Genomic DNA, 20,067 nt, shown 5'->3' on the forward strand with positions numbered 1-20,067 from the left:
ACTTCTAGTTTCTTAACGTTATGCAAGATCACATTTCTCAGTTCCTAGGACCACCGAAGAGCCTGAGATCTTAGTTCCTCTGCCCTCACTCAGGGCCGGACTGGCCATAGCGGGCACCTAGCATTTCCCCGGTGGGCCGCCAGGGTTGGGAGCTGGTTTTGGGCCCCTGGGGGCCGATTTTGTTACTGGGCCGTTTTTGCAGCATAGCTGCAATATTGTCCGCCTTAACAAAATCATCAGAAACCGGTCCTGGTAAAGAGCTGGGCCGCACCCCCAAACCCCTGGGGGGGCTGGCAAGCACTTTTTCAGGGCCCGTGTTGGGTCCCAGTACAGCCCCTCACTCCCAACTTTTGGATTCTTTGTAGAGAGTCTGAATACTGATCACTGTCATGCGGGTTAACTGATGTATTCAGACCATAGGGGGGCTTCCATCATCATCTTCTCTCATCCATCCTCAGATATGGTCTCCTGATGGTATTACACTAGGCCAGAACAGATTTAAACCAACATGAGGGCCTGTTGCACACCTCTCACCCTCCCCGAAAAGGGTTTAGGGTAGTTTCTTGGATACATTTGTTGGAAGGCAAGGAGGCCAGGATAAAGTGAATTGCGATAGTTGATTCTGGCATTCCCAGTGCTTCAACACTAGCGCCCAATGCGAAGGTGGTAAAAGGTAATAATAAATAGTAATAACCCTGTATTTGTAAAGCACAAACTAATCACCCGAAAGGGTCTCAGGGCGCTGGGGACCGCCGGGGAGATTAAGTAAGCTATTTATTGCCCAGAGTCACATGTTGCTGAGCCGATCTTACTCTTGCACTGAGGTTCGACCGTGAGCCCCGTTCTCCGGAGTCAGCCGTCCTCGCCGCTGCGCCACACCTCTACACATAGCACAGGTTTAAAATATGCATTTGCTGGAAGCCCACAACCTATTACATCTACTCATGAGATTGAAACCTTCTGACCGTCTTCGTGACTTCCGAACTGCAGTGCAGACTCCTCTTCGTACTCCTCTAGATGGTGATACTGTTCTTCCAAACGGCTCTGCTTCTGGTGCATTGGTCAGTAATGCAAAGAAATCTGAACTCACTTCCCCCATCCTAGGGCATCTCTACTGGCTCCTTCATGAGCATAACACTCAAAGCAATCCACTCTAAATGTCCACTTTAACTGGAGAGCAAACTCCAAATGCTGGTACACAGTGGGCAACAAGAGGCAAAGAGCTTAAAATGTTTGACTCGCAAAACTAGAACAACCACCTCTAAGCAGGTCTTCTTTTGCCTAGCTCGTTGCATAGTGCGTAAAATACAGTTGTGCCATTAGCCAAGCAAAGATTACAGCAGGTGCAGGCAGCAACCTACATCAAATGGCAGCTGACGGCTTGAGGAGCCTTGCTGCGTGGCCGATTATGCATGCCCGGAATAACCCCCGCGAAGCATGAAAGAGCAGCGTCGCTCCCCTAATACCAGCTCATGGCGTCAGCATGCATAAGTGTGCATCATGAGCTCCTTTGGTTACAGAGCCAGTTAAGGATTCTGAAATCTGAATCCAAGAAAAGATGCAAACACTCCGCTGTAGCCGCACGCTGGGTCGATAGAGCAGGCAAGGATTGAACTTCCATGTATGACACTAGAAGTTAATTGCCAGGAAAACATAGAAATAGAGTCCTCCAGCATACTTAGAATGGGTAACACGTATCTGAAATATCATGCGCACTGGCACACCCATGCACAGGTCAACAACACCCGTAGGCTTGAGCATGCACCAGGAGCCAGAGACGAGATGCAGAAGTAGAGCCAGCTAGAGACACTGAGGGTCTGGAGTCCAGGAAGAAAACCAGACCATCGGCAGGAGGGCAAGCCCGGCTGCATAAACTGGCACAGAGGGCAGAAAAGTTGCACAGCCTTGAAACAGAGGTTAAGAAACAGTAGTTTCATTCACCCATGAATGGTTTTGAGTGAGGGTACAGGAAATCTGGTTGGGAGTCACCTTTGCCAGGTCGACTGATATTACATGGAGTGTGTTCCTTCTATATAATGTTGAGTATTTCCTAAGTGATTCAGATTTGTTTTACTAGTTTGTTTAGACCAGTTACATGATGTATCACTTCTTGTTGAATACTGGTAACAACAGTTCTTTTAACTCAAAACGGGTAGCTACGCAGTCATATGCAGGTTTCAGCCAACCCCATCAAATTTGCAGGGCCTTCTTCAGGTCAAATATTTTGAGACACAATAGGAAATGATGGCTCATGTAATATCATAAGCAAGGTTTTGATCTGTCTGTAAAGTTCAAGTTGTTACCCCAGAGGGTGTTCTGGCACTGACCGTTGGGGCCTAACTGGTTGAGAAGCTAGAAAACTTAACACCTACTAACCAGAAGGCATGGGAAGCCAGGTTTTCAGGTATTTCCAAAACTTAGGTGGTTTCGAAAGAGTTCTGAAAAAAATGGGAAACTTGTTTCAGTGTTTGGCTGGCAGGTAAGGGAAACCCTTGTTCCCGGGCCTTCTTTACCTTGCTAACATGAAGAAGATTCAGCGATGCTGAAAAACATCCGCAGGGAGTGGTGTAGGGTCAAAACATATGCTGTGAAAAGAGCATTGCCAAATGCAGAGAGCTTTGAAAAAAAAAGTTTCTCACTGGGGGGCCAATATAGGTTGGAGAGAAGATGAGAAATAGAGGAACTTCTAGGAAGGTTGAGCAGGACTGCACCAGCATCCTGAACTACATGAAAATGGGCAATGAGGGCCTCTCCTGTCCTAGATATAAAGAGTTGTCATGATCAAGCTGAGCGATAATGATGGACTCTACAACAGTTTTCCAGCGTGAATCTTTCTAGATTCACTATGCTGTGCATATTCCACAATCTGGCGGTTGTGTTCGGAATCGTAGTCTTTTTTTTTTTTTTTTTGCTATAGGCTTCAGCACAGAAGGGCAGCATCTTGCTGAAAAGATCACTGTAGTAATAGCAATTAGAGGCCGCACGATAGATCTTGGTGGAAAGGAAAGGGTATTGTTGGACCAGAAACAAAACAACTTGATAGTGTGGGTAGGGTTGGGTGGGGCCCAAAGTCAGGTGGTCACCATAAAGAAGACCATACCAAGGGAGGGATACCAAAAAATCAGTACTTCAGTCTTGTCTAAGTACACCTTCAGGTAAATTCCATCATTCAGCGAGCCACGTCGCAGAAACCGGTGCAGATCCCTCCCTGTCGTGAATGCTGACAACAGTTTGAGTGAAGCAGAAGACGAGCATACCCAAGCCATCAATTTATGTAAATGCATGACTGTAAAGGGACTTCAACCCACCTTGCCCCTTTTAATTAGCATTATAAACAGAATGCCAAAAAATATGAAGATACAGGATCAAGCTTGCAACAGGTTCTGCATCCTTCCCCACTAGAGGTGCAGATACAAAAGTCTACACCCCGGTGTCTAGAGCCCGCCGCAGCCGGTCTGCGGATAGCCTGCTGGAAACAGGCCAAGCCACCCACCCCTTTCACCAGGGTACACTTTACGAGCACATCCCAGCCAAGAGAACCTGAGCCTCTCCAGGGAAATGTCCGAAAAACATGGAACTTATTCCGGGGACTCAGATTGTGGAGTCTCCTGGGTAGGAAAATCAAAGGACAGGGCATAAAAAGTCGGACAGGAACAATCAACACTAGAGAACGTCTTTTCTTTATTCTCCAACGCAGACGCCTACTTAGGCCAGAATGGAACAGGCTGGGAGTTCAGACTTGTAGGCACGCCATTATTGCTGCTCTGTCCTTAGAGAACATTGTTTTAAATATAAAATTGGCCAAATTCGTTCAGCAAGTTTATAGTCTTTTAGAAAAATTGGATAACTGTGCAGAATAATATGTACTTTAACCTCACCTGCATTGTCCGGGAGTGCTAATTTTTAAATTGACACGTTGCAGTAAGCACTGATCAGAAGGCCACATTTTATTTAGTTTTTTCTTAATCCCTTTTAATCTGCAAAATTGTATTTAATGTGCTGGAAGAACCTTTTAAAGATATGTTTTATATATCTAAATAAAGAAATTATTATTATTATTATTATTATTATTATTATTGTACTAGAGAACGTCTGGGTGGGAAAAGTGGTGCGAAAAGGTTATGCGAAGCAATGACTTTTGACAGGTGTGATCGCTGGCAGAATTGCAAATTGGGATGTTCTAACCAGACCGAGACCGAGTCATCACCCTGAGGACCCATGAAGCCTGTCCTTTTCTGTCTCTCCAGGTGGTTCGAGAAAACAATCTGCAGATGTTTGTGCAGGACAATTCCGTGTTCCACAAAGCACAGCCCTTCCAGTTCCAGGCCAGCGACAGCGATACTGTAAGTCCTTTTACCAGTGGGTGTGAGCTGTGTATGCGTTACTTACTGTCTTAAATGACATATGTACTTGATAATCCGGAACAATTGTGTTCTTATTAAATTCTGTTGATTTTGCGGTTGTTCTTGGTGAGTTTCCTTTATGTTACGTTGTTTTGATACTTCTTGGAAATTCAAGATCTCTGCTCTTGGCTTAGTTTCACAGTTCATATGAACATTTCTAAGAAAAATGTAAAAGTAAATGTTATTTTGGTTAAAGAATTCTAAGGAGGCCTGGCTTCCTTTACTTTAAAAGTCAGTCCCATTTCTAGATGTACTTCCCGTTCACGGAGATTAATTGTTTAGAACTTCGAAATACGTAGGAGTGGATTACTGCAAAACTACAAGTGTATATCGTTTCTTAAGAAGTAGGACATCTGCTTTCTCCCAGCATGATGGGAGCGAACTAGCCTGGGTTTTGTTCTTCATACAATCTGTTAGGCGTTGTGTACCCACTGTTATATGTATTTTGTGTGTATGTATATTTTGTTGGCATATAAATAGATATATAGACAACTATATATCATATACATGTCTGTGTGAATGTTTATATATGTGTTTGTGTATAAATATACACGTATATTTATTTTTAGAGAAAATGTTAGCGGATTATAAATTACAGATGATCACTATTTTGGTGTTGACCGGTTGTGCCAGATAGAAGGCAAAACCCCAGGGGGCTGTGGGACAGTGGGCCACTTTCACTTCTGAAGAGGTTGAGGCAGCCTCATCACAAGTCCTAAAAGTGGCACTTAGGTCTAGCGCACAGGCAAAATATTGTCCGGGATACCTCACTCCAACCTTGAAGTTTTGGAGTATATGATATTTGCTTATTTCTAAATTTAAATTGTAAAAAGATTATCCAGGGCCTTTAAAAAAAAAAAAAAATGTTTAAATCTTGCATGTGATAAATTACCAAACTCCTTCAGATAGGTTCTGTTTCTCCCTGTACACTCACTCGGTTGTAGCAATATGCAACTTCTTTTAGCTGGACTGCCTTTTGCTTCCTTCGGTACCGCCTCAATTTTATTTAAGCAGCTGGCTGTTAGGTTTATCTAAATCCTGCTACCTGCCTGTTCTTCTCCTACATAGCCTGCATGTGGCTGGAAATAGCCAGTTGTGACTGCCACTGTAACCTTTTTCGTTTGCCTGCAGTCTAATTGCTAGAGCGGCCTTTAGGCTCAGCATTTGCCAGCTTTAATGATATTAAAGTGTGTAGTGCCTTGGCCTTCCTTCGGTGACACTAAGAATTCTGTTATTCAATCTGGCTCTGTCTTGCCACACCCTGGCCAGCCAGCTATGCAATGGCTATTGGTACACTCATGGCTAGGGAACCAGAGTCATGAAAAGAGTACCTAGCCCGGCGAGAGACTGCGGTCTAGTCAAAGTGTAGTTGAAGAAAAAGTCTTGTGTATTTTCTTACTTGCAACTCTCCATTCACACACCCATTAAAATGGCAGTGTTGGTGCCTAGTGTTACGCAGTGCCCATGTTTGCAAATGTTGAAAGTCGAGCTCAGTCCTGAAGGAACCAGCTGCATTAACCAATTGGCAGCCTTCGTTTCGTGTAAAATGAATCTGTAGGACTCTACTCCCTGAGGACTGTTTCGATGCAATATTATCATCCATGCACTCAATTGACGGTTACCATCTTGAATGTATATCTGTCGCCTTCGGCCTTGTGATTGCAATTTCCAGCACGCTACGAGCTGCTGCATCCTATTTCGTCTTCGAATTGATGTTGTTTCTTTAATTATATTTTTCCACATGACCATGTGTAAAGCGCTCTGATATCCGCCTGGGTCATGTCCAGCTATATAAAACTTTATAAATAAATATCAGTTCAAAGGTTTGAAGCTCCTCCCTTGCTGGGATTCTATCGTAAAAAGGTCATAGGAAGGTCAGAAGAAAATAGAGCCTACTCTAGACGAGACATATTTAGAGTTCTTATTTAATGTTCTGTGTGTCTCATTGCCATTGGCTGTTGTAAGTCATTTCATAATGTGGCTTGTTGTAACAATGTCATTTGTGGAATGTGTATGTATGGAAAACAACTCTTGTCCTTGAAATGTCACCTAATCAACGTCTCAGAAGAAATTCCACGAAACTCTTAGACCTCCACGTCCTTGTGTTTGTTTCAAGTGTACGTGTTGGATTGCCATGTGTTTGCACTACAGATTTAACTTTGTCTGTTTTTCGTCCTTGTGCTGTCCAATCAGAGTCTAAGTGCAGTTCCGCTGGTGGATATTGACCCCACACCTGCTATGAGAGTGACTTTAACAGAGGTACCAGTCTCCTGTGTCGCTTCCTGCACTGGTCGCACTGGGGGATGTGCATGCTCATCGTGGTGGTGGTGGTGGTCTCCATGGTGGAGGTTGTCTTTCATCGCTCTCACCTTTCATATATCTGTGATAGCAGTCTTATTTTTAGGTGGTCTTGAGAAGAAGTCTGGGGTGTTAATCTCACTTTCACCTTCTCACTTTCTCAGACATCTGTTTCCTCGCACAACATCTGCGTCAAATCAGGTTTTAATTAATCAGCCAGAACTCCTTGCTGTTTTGACCTACTTTGTCTCTCGGTGGGGGTGGAAGTGAAGCTAGGTGGCCATAGGGATCCCTCACGTATGCAGTAAAGCTACCATATTCAGTTTTATTTCCCTGTTCCTGTGTTGCCTCGGGGAAACATCTGACCAACCATGTTTTCAAGTCATGCTGTGATGTGGAAGCTTTCAGGGAAAAAGTATGTTGGTGCTGGCACGCACCAGAGAAATTCTTTGGCTTCTTGTCAAACATTTTCAGAGCAAAGGGAATGTTCGTGCTGTTTTCTTAGTCTTGTATATCAGTCTTGATATGGGTGTTGTGAGGTGCCAAAGATGCCTCGAGGTAATACAGACCATAGCTAATGGTGTTAAAAATGTACATGTAAATGGCATGTTTTTACACGGTCTTTCATAATTGATTCGTTGATATTTATTACTATTAAAAATCTTAGCAGATAAAATAACTGAACTTGTCGACGACATCGGTGTAAAGTACATTTGAGTAACTAAAATTCCTCAGTTATTGCTGAGTTTGTGGTTGTTACTTTAAATCTAAACCTAACAGAAACTGGCGAGTGATGATAGGGTATCGTTCAGTTTTTTTTTTTTTAAACAAAAGTTTTTTCTGGAGTGCACATTGTTTTTCCAGCACAGATGTTGGACTGATTGAACCCCTTGAACATCGCTGGTAACTACCGAAAGAGTAAGGAAAATTGATGAACTCCTTTGCATTGTGTCAATCGAATATCTCTGTAACCACACATGTTCATATCGCGGCATTGCACTGGATTATCGCAGTTTTCAGACAGTAGGTCATGGAACCGAAACCGCTTTACTCGCTGTTGTTGAGGAAGCTAAGAAGATCCTTGATCAAGGAGGGGCAGTGGCCATCATCCTCCTGAATTTGAGCTCAGTCTTCGAAACAGTTAATTTTAACATCCTAATAGAGAGAATTAGAAGGTCGGTTTCCCAGGGGAGGAGGTGGACTGGATCAACTCTTATCTTGATTCGAGAACCTTCCAGGTCTTCTCCGGCGAGTCTACCTCCAGAAGCTTGGAAATTGATGCAGAGTCCTACACGGATCCTCCCTTAGTCCCACATTATTCATTCAATGTGTATATGCGCCCTCTTGCTGATATCATCTCGCCACATGGGATAAAAATCATTACCTACGCGGATGATACGTTTCTAGTAACCGCACTCAAAGGGCCCGAAGCTTCCCTGCAGACTCTGATATATATATAGATATATAGATATATAGATATATAGATATATAGATATATAGATATAGATATAGATATATATATAGATATATATATATATATATGGATATATATCCAGAGAGCAGCGCTTTCTTCCGTGGGTCAGGAGTCCTCCACACCACAGAACACGCAGACACGGATCAGGTTCGGGTGCAATTTTCTTTTATTTAGGTGCAAGCAAGCCGCATGACGTTTCGGCTCCGAGGAGCCTTGTATATATATGTGTATATATATATGTATATGTATATATATGTGTATATATATATATATATATATGTATATATATATATATATATGTGTGTGTGCATATATACACACACATATAGATTGCAAGGCCAACTGGATAATAAACGCACTGTATCAGCAAGCGGAGTTGGAGAGGCAGACTGGTCAGTGGCCTCTTAGGCTCGAGGGAGGAAACTGTTGCAGCAAACTTAGAGGACATCCGTCATGAGGATACGGATCCCTCGCTCCTATCCTCCTAATCGTCCCCTCCGAGTATCCCAGAGGTTTTTGAGAGAGCATCCAATTTGCCATACATCCAGCCGCTCACTTAGGGGGAGGAGGGAATGAAGTTGCCAACCCTTTGCAAGTTGAACTCCTGCCAAAACCTGCCCCACCCCCTCCATGGACTGTCATGACAATGTTATCCGCACCACCTGACTCTGGGAAGCAATGGAGTGGCGCCTATCCTGTTTGCCTATCTATGAACAGGGTGGTGTGGTATACAGCTGAGCCCTGCGCGAGACTTTGCCCACTGTCCGGTGTGCCTGGAGAGATTGGGTTAGTAAGCCCGCCAAGGAGCCTACATTGTGGTTAACCGCATCGCTGCGGTGGTTATTTTTCCCCTGTGCGGCTTTTTTCTAAAAGCCGCGTTACATGACGAGCTCAGCTCGTCATCCGCACACGACCACCGTGGCTGATGACGAGCTGAGCTTGTCATCAGCAGCGATGGGGTTAAACTCCCCCTTATTTGGGGGACCCAAACTAATCCTTCCAAACTTGCCCCAAGCTGGTAAGGCACCGTACTGTGTGCTGTACCTCCAAGCTTCCTAGATTGCCCAAGAGCAAGATGGTCAAGCTGTGGGGCTCCCTTTCCTGATTCTGGAGCTATGGGGCTACTCGCCTACGGCCATGAGCCTCTCTCTCTCACAAATAAATGTGCGACCTTAAAACTCTCTATTGTGGTGGGGTAGGGGGGCAGGTGATCATTGAGGCTTCCAGTGATTGAAATATCCTGCTCCTAATTTGAGCTACCGTCGATCGGGGAAATCCTCCCATCCGTCCCTTTTATTTCCCCAAGTACTGTTCAATCTCTGTTTCCTTGTTTGCCACCACTAACTCCTGAGTGGTGGCATCCAAAATGGCGAGGATCTAAGTCACTCCTCCTGGTCCTCCTCCCTATAATCCTTACCCCAGCATCCTTTCCACGTTAAACTCTCACACGTAATGCAGTATTCCCGCCATATCCTCCCCAGAGAGAGCCCATTGGTTTCTCTTATCTGCTCTACCTGCTGTAAAACCCACATTGTAGAGAGTTTGCACTTTTTAGTGAAAAGTATTTTCCAAAATCCAGGGCTCGAGTCGGGGTATCACGCGGGTGGACGGCGTCCCCCACTTATTTTACCGGGAGCTCGATAACTGGAGCAAATGGAGCCAAGCATTCACTCTTTGGCCTCTCTGGGGCGAGATCGAAGCTCATTCAGAACGCTGCTCACGCGCTGGCTTCTCTGATGCAATCGCATCTGAGGGGTGAGCGAGGGGAGGCAAGGAGTCTGATGGTGCAAACCACCTTTCGTGACGTCACTTCCTGTCATGACGTCCGCGTCTCCCAACTTCTTTTTTTAGGACTTGTACCCTGCCAAAAACTGTTATATCTAGCAAATCCCTAAGTGTTTTAGTGTTTTAAAAGTTATTTAGAAGTACGGGTCACATCATCATGTATTATTAGCATTGATGGAAAGCTGTGTGTGTGTGTGAGTGTAACTATGGACACGTTTTGTTAGTGTATTCTCAGAAAGTATCGAAAGCCAGAAGTGGCTATGTCGACACCTCCTACAGATACCAACCAGAAGTTCATGTCCGTGTACTGATTAGGAAACTCCATTTCCAGTTGACCCTGTTTTTGTGGAAATGATCCTAATGTTTTGCCTCACTTAGTATTATTTTCCACCTTCTCTTTGATTAAAGTTACATGTTCAGGATGTTTTGATAGAATTTATCAAGTGTTGGCAATTTTTGAGGAAATCTCACATTTAATGCTTTAAGAATGCGTTTTAGTTAGCAACTGCTTCATTTTTTTCGTTCGCATACATGATCAGTCAATGCTTCCTTCTCAATCTTCGCTCCTCCCAAACAAATGATACTACGTCAAGGTTTAGTAGATAAGAATAAAATCCTAAGGGGGGTTTTTACACATCAAAAGTAGAATGAATACAAATCAATGTACAGCTCAAGGTCTGAAAAACATGCTTTGCATTGATCTAATAGATTAGACTGGGGACCTTGACACATCTTGGTTATTTTATCCTAAGTATTTTTTAAATCACTTCATAAGAGAAAGTCACAGAAAGGAGGGGGTGAAGGCCTAAGCAACATGCAGCTGCTCTTTATTAAAGCGCTACACAAGTAAGACTGTTCCTCTTTCATGCTGCCTCTTGCCAGTTCTCACAATAGTATTTCCCTTGTGCTTAAACAACATTATGCACCATGTTGATTTGGAGGTCTCCTGACGCACTTTACTTCGCCATTGGTATGTCCTCGACATAATATCTTTGCCAGCTCAGGGAGCAAAAAGAGTCCTCAATTTTGTGCAGGGCATCTCCCAAGCTTCCCCATTCTTACCCTCCCCTAACACCCGGAATAGTCAAGGAGTATGCTGTACCCACTCTTACCAACCCCACTTCTCCTAAATGCCCTACTGTAGGGTCAATCATAGGTAAGTCTGATCGTCCCATATTGAGTGAAGAGGACTTGGGAACGCTGATCTGTTGAAAATCAGCGCTCAGCCCCTTCTTATTTTCCTGCTCACGATGTACCAGCAGCATGGACAAGTCATTCAGCCCAACCTTCAGAAACGTTGTCTCTATGCTTGGTTGTTGAGCACTGTTATGTAGAGAGGCAGGTGTCCGCTTGGCTGCCTGAAAGCCTGCTGCAAATTAGTCTATCCAAGCTGCTAGTCAAACTTTATTCCCTTCTGCTGTGCAGTAAATTACCAAGATTAAATCCCTCCAGCCTTTGCTCTGATGTCCTATTCTTTCTCTTGCCCTACAGCAGGGTTCTGCAAAGTCATTCCTGGAGGGCCGGATCCATGCCAGATTTTTAGCATATCCCCATTTAGATAGAGGTAGTCCTCTTAAAATCTGGCATCTTGCTGCTTTGCCTCTTTTGTGTGTTTTTCTGATCAACCCTCTATGTTTAGGTTGATCCTAGTAGTGCTCTTTCTAAAAGGTTTGTTCGACTTTGTTTCTCCCACTCCTATTTGTTTATCCAAAGTGACATTTAAATTTGGTTGTAACCTTCCTACAGTGTCACCGTCTGAACCTGTGCACGCTTTTGTTGGCTTGCTCAGAAGTTTGTGGTCTTGATGGCAGTAACTTTGGCCGCTAGGGTTGGTGAATTACCGGCTCCCTCAATCTGGCAAACCTACACTGTTTTCTATTCAGAGTAGCTGTTACTTTATGCATTTCCGAGGACCAAGTCTGCCTTTCACATCAGGCAGTCCATCACCTTTTCACACTTCCTTCCTCCTCCCTACCTCACCACGGAGAGGAGATTCCATAGCCTGGAGTCCAAATGCGTGGTATCTTCTTGTGTTGATTTCTAATGACAAGACAGGGTGACTATCAGCCCTTTGTGTTATTGCGGGAGGCCTGAAAAGCAAGTCAGTCACCAAATGTACAATGCCATGTTGTGTTACTTTGTCTGTTAGCTTTAGTTAAGAAAGATTATCCTGCTGGCATTTGTGCAAAATCCACGAGGGCCATCGAAGTTTCTTCTGCCATTACTAGGGGTTTCCCTGTGGCTGTTTGTCGGGCACCATTCCAAAAAAAAAAAAATTGAACTAAGTTCATTGCATTTTGTTAAGACTTAACATTACGTACAGCAATGACTGGCAAAGGAAAACCGAGATGAAGCAAAGAACGTTGCAAAGATCCCCAGTCAAGTCATACATATTACAGGGTATGTCACACCATTGCAAAGAAAACAACAATGAACTCCAACCCCCCCCCCCCCCCCCCTCCTAACCTATGGCCATGCCACCTGAGCGATGAAATACAAATATGCAGCAGGGCATTCAAGGGGATATGCAAACATTATGAACATGCGGGGGGTGACAGCATGTCTGAAGAGGTAGGGGACAGAGAGGGGACCCAGCTTAGCCACTACCATGAAGAGCATCCAAACGAGTAACCTCAGCAACATCAACTGAGTCAAGGAGCGCAATGGGGTCACCAACAAAGCAGCACCTGCTCCAGGAGTGTCGGAGAATATTATTCAGGTCAGATAGTCAGGTGCCATGTCCTGCGCATTAAGCCCCTCTAAAAGAGCATCCCATTCCTGGGATTTTTGGGGAGGCTACGATACTCCTCTCAACGAAGAGCATCGCTCTCCGCAAGCTCCCTGTGGGCCACCTCATCTCGCGATATATTTAACCTCTGGGCTATTTGGGGTTCCCAGGGTCATGTTAGGGGCCTTTTCGCCAACAATAAGGCCAAATCTGCAAATTTCAGTATCACCTCTGAATCGCCTGGCCGTGAATGACCAAGACGACACTGCGCTGGTGTGTCCCATTGATCCAACCCCCTAGCATCCGATAAGGCCAGTGCCACTCTTGCCCAGCACTGAGAGATATGGTGAGGAGTCCAGAGCTTGCGGATGAGGTCGTCTCTAAAGCCTTACATCGGGGTCAGCTAAAGGAGGCAGGAGGTAACAGATACGCCCTTTGCAGAATAGAAAACAGAATGGATTAAAACCTAGAATTGCAGGTGACTCGTTTGGGATATTCAAGTATACGTGCCCAGTCTTTTTCCAAGATTTCCCAAACAAGGTCTGTTTCCAATTCAGCTTTAAAGGAGCCAGCGACCCCTCCAGGTGTGCCTGGAGCCCACAATAAAACCAACTAAAAAGTTGCGTTCCATTCCCCATTGTGTTCACCGCCTGAAGTAAATCATGGGTGCCGGGATATTTGGTACCCAGTTAGTCCCCATTGTATATCTTTGTCAAATATTACTGCCTCATAGCACCTGCATGAAGTGATGGATGCTTTGCCCAGGCCGTGTTGCATGATTTCTTTGGTTTACCATTTTTTGGGAGGGTATTGACTCATTCTTCAAATGGAGAATCTGCAGGATTCGGTGTCCATCAGCAGAATACGTTAGTTGCAATGTTGTCACAACCAGGGTGGATGGCACCACAATTGAGTATGTTTGGTTCCACCAGGTTGGGCTCGAGAGCGATTGTTGGAGAAACATTTTCTGGATTACGTCTGGTGCTCGAAGAATTCTCATGAAATTGGTAATCTACAGGGAGATTTAGAATTCACCAGAAATTACCAAATGTAGGTCATTTTTTTCATCCTGTATCTTTAATTATATGCAACACACAAGAATAATTACAGTACTCTCAGATAAATAAATTTGTTTTTTACATGCATGCTGCATTTCAGTACCAAACAATACATTTCAGATACTCTTTCAGTAATAAATTTGCATCTTGAATTAAATGTAATATCACACTCTTTTCATTAACTAATATTATGTAGTGACCAATCAATTGCATTGTTGATCATATGTCGAACTAGACTTAGGTTTCAGGAAGCTGACTTTTCAGATGGCTTCTTGGCACACATGTTTATCTTCTAGCAGTGAGATCAGAGGCTCGTTCAGGGCCATCCATCGCACACTGTTGTTGTAATGCAAATTCAGTGCTAATTTATGGAAGCAATTGTGGCATTTATTAAGTCCATTGCAATCCATCGTCATTCGTCTTGCTCTGACTTGATTTGTCCCTATCCGCATGGATATTATTCAGCCTTCCGACAAGGGGGTGGACATGAGGAAGCGGGAACAAGACGGATATTTCTCCCAGACATCATTCCCTTGGTACAATTGCTGCTGTTCTTGGCCGGTTGATCATTTTATCTTTCCAAGACATGAGTTGTGAGGCTGTCGTTGCGCCATGCCATTGATGCCCATGGTCTCTGGCAGCGTCTTTGAGAAGGTTCTTTCTCCTGTTTCCCGGCAACGTTATTGTATAATAGTGTTCCACCTGGTTCTTATTAGTGTGCAGAGCAGATTCTAATATGCAACATGTCTAAAAAAAAAACATTGGAAAAGCCAATAGATCTCGAAGAGGCGAAACCTATTGGCTTGCCAGTGCTTGTTCTTCTACATGGATTCTGCACACAAAGCGATCCATGTTTGCTACATTTTACCTCTGCATTGGCAAAGCCAATAGGGCTGACTTCAATGTGATAAACAGCATTTGGGAATGTAATCCTTGCAAATAGCATTTGTGCATTCTGTATTTTGCCTCTGTGACATTCGTTTTTTGTGCCCGTCTGCCCTCTGCGCCACTCGTTTTTACCTAGTTTTTGTGCACCTTTTGCCTTCTATCCCACTCGTTTTTCACTAGTTTTTTGTGCCTTTCTGCCCTCCGTTCCACTAGTTTTTTGTGCCTTTCTACCCTCTGTTCCACTCGTTTTTGTGCCCTTCTGCCCTCTGTTCCACTTAGTTTTCCCCTCGTTTTTTGTGCCCTTCTGCCCTCTGTTCCACTCGTTTTTTCCTTGTTTTTGTGCCCCTTTTGCCTTCTGTTCCGCTCGTTTCCCCAGCCGCTGTGCCCCCGGCGGCCCCGCCCCCCTGACTGCCCACTCGCTGCCCCCGCCTCCCGATTGTATTGTTGTGGTCTCGCCGCCCCTGCGCCAACATTCACAGCTCTTGTGTGCTGTGAGGACGCATGGGCGTTTCATTTCTCACTATGACAGGCACTCTAGTCCTGCGGACCCCCTGGAAATGTCTCACGGACCCCTGGGGGTCCGCGGACCACAGTTTGGGAAACGCTGTGCTACACCATCAAATAGCCTTGCACCTCTCACCTGCCGGGGCTAGGACACAAACTTCAGAGGATGCATAGACTTAAACACTGATCCCCTTTTTACTAAATGTATACATGTGTACCCCCACCCTCCCTGTATTATCAACCTGAAACTGCCTCGAAGCAGCAAAGGCGCTATGCAAACCTTGTAAGTAATCCATTAATAACAATAGCCATAAGGTTTACCAGACCAGAAGTGTCCTAAAAGAATGGCAGTGTATCCTGTTCACAGCAATGGGATACTGAAATAAAAGCAAGATTCATCCGGTTTGTCGCCGGCTCTACGCACGGGAGGTGAATCAGCGCACGTCCGAGGAGGACAGGTCCCCGACACTTGGATGTTAACAGCCCGACTTGCCGTATGAAGTGAGTAGCAGCTATTAGCTAGGTTACCACTAGGATTGATGGGACCTCGTGCTCGCTTCCAAGGAGTGTGGTAGGTAGGAGCATTGTCGTCCACCACCACTACTACGTGTAGATAAATTCTGAATAGAATAGGTCCTGATGAAATGTGATGGATCAGTATTGACCGCAACGCATGAAACATGTCGACCACTTCACATGAGTAGAGCTGAGCTCTATTGGACTATTGAGCCTGAGCAAAGCCACTCAGCTTGTTTTTAAGCAGGTGGATTACCATTCTAATAAAGTGTGTTTTAGACTATCCAACCTTTTTTAATATCACTCACACGCACCACATCTACAGTGTTTGTTAGGGCCCACACACCAAACGGCAGGAACAAAAGATCCCCTCTAAAGAGCCCCGTTTTTGGGTGCCCGTCTGGCATTGCAGTGCCGGCCCGACGAGAAGCAAGTCCATATGATGAAGCATGACACCTTGCTTGCTGGGTGTGTGAGGACTCTAGTTCCGAATAGGAGGGATCCCCCCCTTCTCTTTCTCGTTTTCCGTGGGAACAGCATACCCTTCTTGTTGATGACTATTTTAGGGCTCGTATGCTAGACCCCTTACAAAGCCCTGAGTCCCCCCGTTTTGTTTGGATAAAAGCAAGGTTAACACATTTTAAATGAATAACCTTTAAAACGCTGAAGACAGTTGTCTCTTCGGTCCTATAATGGCTGGTATAGGCCTGACTTTCAGCCCTTTTTCAAGGATTGTATTAATGCAAATAAACATTAACGTAGGTAGTGGCGTGATGAGGTGGCTGCAAAAGCATGTGTGTACACGCATGATTCAAGTGACAAACTGCGCCTTTTATCCTTTGCAGGCTTGATAAAATGAATGTCATTAAGTTGGTTAGTAGTGATATCAACAGCCCTAAACACACACATCTTCAGTAGTAAGGAATATTCTGGGGTATGTAAAACAGGCGATGTAAGTGTTTTGAAAACTAGAGCAGCCATTACCCCCAGGTCCCTACGTCCTCGACACCTTCAAAACGAATGAGATTATCCTATCTCTGACAGAAAAAAGAAAAAGAAGGAATGCTGGACCTACCCTCCCCCTCCCGCCGGGAGTACATAAGGGTACATGTCCCAGCATTCCCTCGGTTTCTTTTTTCTGTCATTCTGACAGGGATTGCTGTGGCGCGAGGAGCTTGGAATAGGCTCCTGCGCCGAACTTACCTCCGCTGGGGCTTCATTGTCCTCGGCGACTTGGATGGCCTCTCCCTCCCTGCCGGGCTTGGGGGGAGTGGCGCGGGCTGCGTCTGACGCTCCTCTGGGCCGCGCGTGGATTTTGACCGCGTGGGCCCCGCGTCTGCCCGATGGCCGCCCCTCCTGCCTGCCGGGCTTGTTAGGGGGCGCGGCCGCCTTCGCGTCTTTGGTTGGCTGGTTTGGGTATGCCTTCCTGTTATGGCGCTGCCTGACTTCCGGTTTGGACGTCGTCAGGCGCTTCTGCCCGGTCGTTTTTTTGCTGATATAAACGGGGGCAGCTGGTGAGTACCGCGTAGCGGTGTTTTTTCCTGTGCTGTTTACTTGTTGCTACTGCCTCCTGTGTTGTTCCTTGCTGTGCAGGATGGGGAAAAGTTCGAGGAAGAGGCATCACAGGGAGAGGTCCTCTTCTTCTTCTTCTTCTTCTTCCAGTGTCTCACGCTCTCCTTCTCCTGCCCGGTCCAGACGCCGTGGTGGGGGTGGGGATGCGCGCTTGAAGCGCTTGATCAGGGAGACCCTTTCAGAAATGGGTTCTGGTGGAGCCGGACGCAAGGTTCCAGCTGCGGCTTCCGGTGCTTCTGCTTCTTCTGGTGACGAGTCAGCTTGGGCTGGGGACTCTGAGCTGAAGGGGAAGTATATTGGCAAGGACGCTCTTCCTGGTATCCTGATGCACGTGAAGCAGAATATGGGCTTTGCTGATGACGCTGTTCCCAGTACTTCGGGGGGTTCTTTGCTCCGCCAATTCCAGAGTTCTGCCGCGGTGGATGTTCCTGTTCATCCCTTTATTAAGGATGTCCTGAAGAGGGAGTGGGCTGATCCGGATCGCATTCTGGTTCCACGTTTTATGGCCCGTCTTTACCCCCTCAGGGATATGGCTACGGATCTTCCTGATTCGATCCCCATTGACTCCTTTGTTGCGAGTTTGGTGGGTCGCACTTCCTTGTCTGAGGACGCTGTGCTGAAGGACCCTGTGGATAAGAAGGCTGACGGGGCTCTAAGGAAGGTTTATTCTGGCTCTCATCTGGCCTTGAGGGCCGGTGTTTATGGGACTTATTTGTCGCAGTCTCTGCTGTCGGACATTAAGTCTCTCTACCAGTCGATGGACGATGCCACGGACTGTTCAGGTCTTCTTGAACAAATTGAGCGGCAGGTTGAACTTCTGTCCGATGTGTCTTTTGATGTGGTGCGCGCTGCTGCTCTTTCTGGTGGGGCCTGTGTGGCGGCTCGTCGCAGTCTTGTTCTTAAGGACTGGAAGACAGACTCTGCGCAGAAGGTTTGTGCCTTGCGTTTGCCCTTTCAGGGTTCTATGCTGTTTGGGGGGGAGTTGGAGACCAAACTGCACAAGCTGTTTAAAGAAAAGAAGCACTCTTCTTCTTTTAAGGGTTCTGCTTCTGCTGCTGCTTCTTCTCCCCCCTCTAAGTCTAAATCTTTCTTTCGGCCTTCCTTTCGTGGGAAGTTTGGGAAGGGCCGATGGAGGTTTTCTTCTGGCGGGGGTCGGGACCGTAAGGCTAGGTCTCCTCCTCCCCCGAAACCTCGCTCCTGACTCTTTGGCTGTGGTTCCTGGGTTGTTGGTAGGAGGGCGGCTGCGCTTCTTCCTGGATGCCTGGGTTCAGTCATGTTCAGACGCTTGGGTGTTGGATGTTCTGCGGGAGGGTTACGAGGTGGAGTTTTCTGTTCCCCCTCCAGATTCCGGCCTCCGCCCGACTCCCTGGCCGGTCCAGGAGGGCCCACCTAGTCCAAGGGGTGGAGGATCTTCTTCGGAAGGGCGCTATTCAGGCGGTTCCTCCTTCGGAGGTGGGGTCGGGCTTCTATTCCCTGATTTTTCTGGTGCCCAAGAATTCCGGGGGTTTCCGCCTGGTCCTGGATTTGAGGGTCATGAACCGGTGGGTGTTACGGATTCCCTTCCGCATGGAGACCTTGCAGCGGATAATTCCTTTGGTGCTGCCGGGTCACTTCATGTGTACCCTGGATCTGCAGGACGCCTATTACCATGTTCCGGTGCATCCCATGTCCCGTCGCTTCCTGAGATTTTGTGTTCAGGGGTGCCACTTTCAGTTCCAGGTTTTGCCCTTCGGCCTTCGCTCTGCCCCGAGGGTCTTTACGAAAGTTGTCGCCCCCTTGGTTGCCTGGCTTCATCTCCGGGGGGTGATGGTGTATCCCTATTTAGACGATTGGTTGATCCATGCTCCATCTCGGGACCTGTTGTTGGAGGCGAGAGAGTTGGTGTGCTCGGAGTTGCGGCGGCACGGGTTTCTGATCAATCTGCCGAAGTGCCAGCTGACTCCTTCACAGGATCTGGTGTTCATTGGGGCTCGGTTTCGCACGGACCTCAACCGTGTGTTCCTGCCGGATCCTCGGGTTGTGTCCCTGTTGTCCCTTGCTCGAAGGTTCCGAGCGGGGGTTCCTTTCGGGTGCGCCTCTGGTTGAGCCTTATGGGTCTGATGGCAGCGACTGTCTTTACGGTGGCTTGGGCTCGTTTTCGCCTCCGCCCCTTGTGGTGTTACCTTCTGTCTCTCTGGGATCCGTTGTCCCGCGATTGGGAGTGTCTGGTGCCCGTGTCTCCTGTAGTCCTGCCTGCTCTGCTTTGGTGGTCGGATCCGGTCCATCTGTCTCAGGGGCTCCCCTTGCAGCCCGCTCCGTCGCTGGTCTTGACAACGGATGCCAGCGCTTTGGGGTGGGGGGCGACCTTGGGATCTCGGTCCCTTCAGGGTCGTTGGTCCCGGCTGGAGAGTCGCAGGTCTTCCAACTGGCGGGAGTTGACTGCTGTGTCCCGTGCCGTGATGGGTTTTCGGGTGTGTTTGCTGGGCTGGAACGTCCTGGTGAGGTCGGACAATATGGTGTCGGTGGCCTATCTCAACCATCAGGGGGGGGTCCGTTCGGCTTCCTTGAACGCAGTGGTGGTTCCCTTGTTTTGTTGGGCGGAGGGTCATCTGCTGTCTCCGACTGCGATTCATCTCAGGGGAGTGGACAACTGTGCGGCGGATGTCCTGAGTCGCTGCTTTCCGGCACCTCTGGAGTTGTCTCTCACCCGGGTTGCGTTTCGGCTTGTGTGCGGGAGGTTTGGGCGTCCCTTTCTGGACCTCTTTTCCTCCCGGCTGAATGCGCAGCTTCCACGCTTCTGCTCCAGGTTTCGGCAGGAGGGTTGTTGGGGGGTGGATGCCCTGTCGGTTCCCTGGCCGTCCC

The 20,067-nt window shown here is 46.8% G+C and overlaps 1 protein-coding gene across 4 annotated transcripts in view; it reads left to right on the plus strand.

The window, feature by feature from the left end:
* The window catches only part of FCHSD2 (FCH and double SH3 domains 2), a 514,252-nt gene that overhangs the window by 409,349 nt on the left and 84,836 nt on the right, over window positions 1-20,067 (plus strand). For 2 of the 4 annotated variants that reach the window (XM_086933851.1, XM_086933853.1), the window contains exons 10-11: window positions 4,248-4,343; window positions 6,597-6,662. In XM_086933851.1, coding sequence (XP_086789977.1) covers window positions 4,248-4,343; window positions 6,597-6,662 — 162 coding nt within the window. The remainder of the gene's footprint in view (window positions 1-4,247; window positions 4,344-6,596; window positions 6,663-20,067) is intronic. The other 2 variants (XM_086933852.1, XM_086933854.1) reach the window with 1 other exon arrangement.

The sequence above is a fragment of the Lissotriton vulgaris genome, chromosome 8, assembly GCF_964263255.1.
Source record: "Lissotriton vulgaris chromosome 8, aLisVul1.2, whole genome shotgun sequence".
Lineage (NCBI taxonomy): Eukaryota > Metazoa > Chordata > Amphibia > Caudata > Salamandridae > Lissotriton > Lissotriton vulgaris.